Source organism: Maylandia zebra, linkage group LG23 (assembly GCF_041146795.1).
Source record: "Maylandia zebra isolate NMK-2024a linkage group LG23, Mzebra_GT3a, whole genome shotgun sequence".
NCBI classification, from domain to species: Eukaryota; Metazoa; Chordata; class Actinopteri; order Cichliformes; family Cichlidae; genus Maylandia; species Maylandia zebra.
Genome location: NC_135188.1, coordinates 33,441,667 through 33,446,577, shown reverse-complemented (window position 1 = coordinate 33,446,577; position 4,911 = coordinate 33,441,667). Strand labels below are relative to the sequence as shown.

The window sequence follows — 4,911 nt, the reverse complement described above, 5'->3', positions numbered from 1 at the left end:
CAGTCCTTGTCTTCTTGACTTGACCAAAGATTTGATTTCAGTATTATATCTTAGTAGCAATATTTGCCAAAAAGCAAAAACTACACAATACACCAAGACAAATGTTACCATGTGAGATGTGTGGGCCTTTTATGTAATATTTGACAAAACAAGCGTACAAAGTTGAAATAACTTAAACATTCAGCAGACAGCTCACACTGCTATTTCACTTTCCTCCCTGGAAATGCTTCAGTCAGCATTTAAACAACACAAGGAACAAAATATTTAACACTGAAATCTTGTGACGCTTTTTTTCCAAGTCTTTAAAACATGTAGTTAAAGAGATAAATGTGAAAAAAATACAGAGAGATCTCTGCAGAGTAAGAATTTGGTCGTTACTAATCCTGAACAATAATATCACTTTGATCTACAAGTGATTTACTTCCATCAGTAAATTAAAGCACTTGGGATTTTAAGGATTATGTAGCCATTTAAAAGCTATTTGTGCAAGGCACCAGAATGCTGAGCAGCAATTTAACACGTGAGAGATAAATAGGTAGTGCTCTACATCAACAGTTCTCATAGCCCTGATTTCTGGGCAGTCAGTCTGAGGAAACAGCTGCACTGTGTGGCCACATCAGGCCCAGCAAATCAATGCTGTGCAGGTCACGTCCACCCCGTCTTATACCACCAGCAGCGGATCAGCGCTTTCACCAGAGACTGGAGGGGCTTTACAGCCCAGGGATCTTCTGGAGGAGCAGCAGCAATTCAGTGCCTCCCTGAGCTTACAGAGCGGTCTCAAAGATAACCAAGTTCCCGTCTGCTGTTACTGCGTGTCCGTTTGACAGGCTGGGGCGGCTCCTGCTGTCGTAAGCCTGGAACGCATAGTTTACAAATGTCAGTTTACAAAAAGAGATTGACTCAAGTTCTTCACACTTAACGAAAACAAACTGACCTTTTTAGCTGCCTCTAGAAGAGCTGCTGCCTCCTGTTTGCCCGTCTGCTGCACCATTTTATAAAAAAAGTTAGTGGGATCCTGCAGCAGGGTGTACGGCTCATCATACGCATGGATCTTCCCCGCATCTAGAACCTGGAAACAAATAGTTCTGATTATTGCACAAAAGTAAGAGCAAAGTATGAGTTTCAAAGTAAAACTAATAGCCTCTTGACTTGAATCTGGCATTTTTGAAAGAAAAACTGCTAAACCTAGAAAGCCCGACACTCCATCCACATACAGGGAAAGCAGAAGCTGCTCCAAAGGTGACAGTCACACTTGTGTTACAGTTTGTATGTTTGGACACCAATCTTGTCAAATACAGAATGCATTAAGCATTAATGCATTTCTAAGGCCTGGCATTGACAGATTATTTGGATCCAGCTCTCAGCAAAAAGCCATTCTACTTTTTACCTTTGCATTAGTTGTTTAACTACTACCTAATTAGAGGTTTTACCTAATTAAGTGGCATCAGTGTCAACGATTCAGGACTCACCAGTATACGGTCGCTGTCTACGATGGTGTTGAGGCGATGAGCGATGGTGAGCACAGTGCATTCCCTGAATTTATCTCGTATGGTTTTCTGGATCAGCTCATCGGTCCTGCAGCCGCAGAAATAAACGCTTCTGTTAGTGTGACCTTTAGATAAAATTTACTATCAGCAAACAACCACCGATGTGTCAAAGTAAGTGTTATCAGCTGAGTAGTTTCTGTATCCCATCATGCTGCAGTACACAAGATATTCTTCTGTCTAACAAGATGTTGTTCATACACAGTAGGCAAACGTCATCTTGCAGTACCTCGGGTCCACATTGGCTGTGGCCTCATCAATGATGAGGATGCGGTTCTTCCTCAGGACAGCTCGTGCCAGACACACCAGTTGCCTCTGGCCCACACTGAAGTTGGAGCCCGACTCAGCCAGGGCAGTCTCCAACTTTCCAGGGAGCTCTTCCACCACAGACTTTAGCTGCACCTGCAGGAATAAAAAAAATAAAGCAGCTTTAACTACACTGTGTGTGTCCTCTATAAATAATTCCTGCTCTGTCGTCTTTTTACAGTTAGTTCCACAGGGTTCTGTACTGGGACCAATCATACATGCTTCCCTTAGACATTATTAGAAGCACTGCTATGATATGATACGCAGATGACACCCAGCTTTATTTATCAATCAAGACAAATGATTCAAAAACAAATAGTGTGTCTAACCTGACACTGACTCAACCTCCAATAACACAAGGACTCATGTTTGATCAGGGTATGTTCCTTAGCATCTACATTAAGGACTGCCTTTCTTTTCTTTCTATTAATTTGTGCAGTACCTGTAAAATTAGAAGCAACCTGTCTCAAAGTAAAGCTGGAAAGCTAGTTGGTGTATTTATTTATTCTAGGCTGCATTGCTGTAAAAGCCTAAAAGCCTTCAGTTGATCCAGAATGCTGCAATCAGTATAAAAGAGAGACTCCATTCTTCACATATTAGCTTCTCTGCATTAAATTTGAAGTTCTTCTTCTTACATATAAAAATCATGAATAAGACCTGTTAGTATCTAAATATCCTAACAAAGATTAATATAAACTATAACATAATATAATTACTGCATAGTCATCTGTTTTGACTACAATGTTACCCACAGAGATGTCCCGTGATGCTAAGAGCACAGCTTTAGCACATTTGTGCCATTCACTGCCTTCCCATCATAGGCCATAAGGGCTACTCTGGGTAACATCACCCTCAGAGGTATTTGTGCAATAAGAGCTGCTGGGTTCCTCTGCAGGTGGAGAACTGTGATAGACAGTGCGGTGTTATTGTTACACTGTGACAGCAGCAGATGTAGAGATTAGGGGTGCAACGATATTCGTATCGATATTGAACCGTTCGATACAGTGCTTTCGGTTCGGTACGCATATGTATCGAACAATACAACATTTGTAATTTATTTTATCAACTTTCCTTCTGACGATGCTGTCTGTGTGGAGCGCTCAGTGAATCTGCGTTCGACTGCTCCGCCTAGGGTCGACAGTGCAGCCTAGGCGGAGCAGTCGAACGCAGATTCACTGAGCGCTCAACACAGACAGCATAGTCAGAAGGAAGAGCGCAGGGCAAGCTAGCGAGACAGAAGTTAAGCTCTCCTTGCAACATGGACGTTCCCCACTTTCATTCAGATCTGGCGTTTGGAATTATTTTGGTTTTCATGTGACGTATGACCCTGAAGGTAAGCGAGTCATGGACTAAAGTAAAACAGTATGTTGGATGCGCCATGCAATGCTCAATTACATGGGTGGGAACTAGTGTGTTAGCGCAGTTAGCTCGTTAACGTGTTGGCCGTCTAGCCCCATGCACGGGGCGATCGGCGGTAGCTCGTTAACGGAGATTTGCCGTGTTGTGGCGTTAAGGTCATTTCAACGAGATTAACCTGAAAGCACTAGTGGGAACACAACGAATATGACTGCACATTTACATCATCTTAGTGCAAAGACAAAAACAACAAGCATGCTACTAACTTTAGCCGAGTCATTTAGACAGCTGTTAGCACATGATTCTCCTTATGCTGCTGAGAATATAGCCCAGAAGAAGCGGATAGTATAGCTTTTATTTTGGAAAGAGGCATTTCTCTGTAATAAACTCTCTTTTCCAAAGATGAGTGATTCCTCAATCAGATACAGGGCTCGCAAAATCGCTAGCCCGACGTCCTGGGGCTAGCGATTTTTTTCAGACGGGCTACCCTGCCCGTCGGGCTATTGTAGGAAGGAAAAATATATGTCAATGCTTTTGCATTCTTTCAGAAATGTAGCTGGGTAATTATGTCATTGGCATCGGTGAGCCACTGTCAATATGTGATATATTGAAATCGCGTTTGAATTTGCGCTTGTTTTTTTGCTTTCACTTTGCAATCGTGCGAACTGTGTATAGAGAGCGACAGCACTGATCTGTGAGTGATGATAATTTGTGCACCAATTCCTCTGACATCGTCTTATTAATCGTTAGCTTACTATGCAAACATGACAAGTGAAATCTCCCGCAGCAAGCTTAAACATGTGAGAGGTTGATCGCGCAGAGAATCGCTGAGCTTATGTGAGTGCGTGTGTAAAAGCAGCAGGATATATATTTTAGTTCTGCTGAGCCAAATAAGACAGGTCAGGGTGAAGAAGTGACAGCCAAAGAAAAGCTTACCACAAAACGGAGAAGTTATGACAAATCAGACTATAAGGCAAAAAGAAAGTGCAGCTTTATGGCTTCATGGACAAAATAATTTCTGTGGCTGCGATATGACGAGCTAAATAACCAGGGGTGCACATAAGTGGTCCGCAGGTGCGCATTCGCTGTCAAAATAAAAAACGCGCACAAGGGTTAGAGTTAAATTTAAAAACTGTACTTTTGAGTTAAAATATATATTTATAATTTTAATAAATGACAAATTAAAAAGGCATGAACATTTTTTTTGTATCGAAAAAATATCGAACCGTGACACCAAAGTATCGAACCGAACCGAACCGTGAATTTTGTGTATCGTTGCACCCCTAGTAGAGATGTGACCCAAAGCTGACAATCCCTCATTATAAGCGGTTGTAAATGCACCACAGGAATTAAAGAGTGCAAGGATGCAGAGAGTTGGAACTGCACAGTTTTTCTCAGCTGAAAGAGGGAGAGACAATGTGTGAAGGATGCTGATGATCCTCTGCTCTGAAAGTGACACAATTAGGAATAGGATCTATATAGAGCCCCAGACAGTCCATACATGGTGCAGGTTCCTGGCAGCTCTTTTCAAGGCTGATTTTGAGGTCAAAATCCTTGAGGTCATTCACCACCACACTGGGATCTCTGATTGTCCGCTCCTGGCTCCAGGACATAATTACATAATTGCCTATGTAAGAGAATATCCTCATGCAATAGAGACAGCAGCTCCTCCACCCTCAGTCATCCTGAATGGGACAGTTTGATG

General features: G+C 42.3%; 1 protein-coding gene across 1 annotated transcript in view; it reads right to left on the bottom strand.

Annotated features, from left to right (window-relative positions):
• Positions 1–104: 104 nt before the first annotated feature.
• Positions 105–4,911, bottom strand: part of abcc4 (ATP binding cassette subfamily C member 4 (PEL blood group)) — a 66,828-nt gene continuing 62,021 nt past the window's right edge. Inside the window, exons 28-31 of the mRNA XM_076879988.1 lie at positions 1,774–1,946; positions 1,470–1,575; positions 935–1,069; positions 105–854 (exon numbers count right to left, since the gene is read on the bottom strand). Coding sequence (XP_076736103.1) covers positions 765–854; positions 935–1,069; positions 1,470–1,575; positions 1,774–1,946 — 504 coding nt within the window. The 3' untranslated portion in view covers positions 105–764. The remainder of the gene's footprint in view (positions 855–934; positions 1,070–1,469; positions 1,576–1,773; positions 1,947–4,911) is intronic.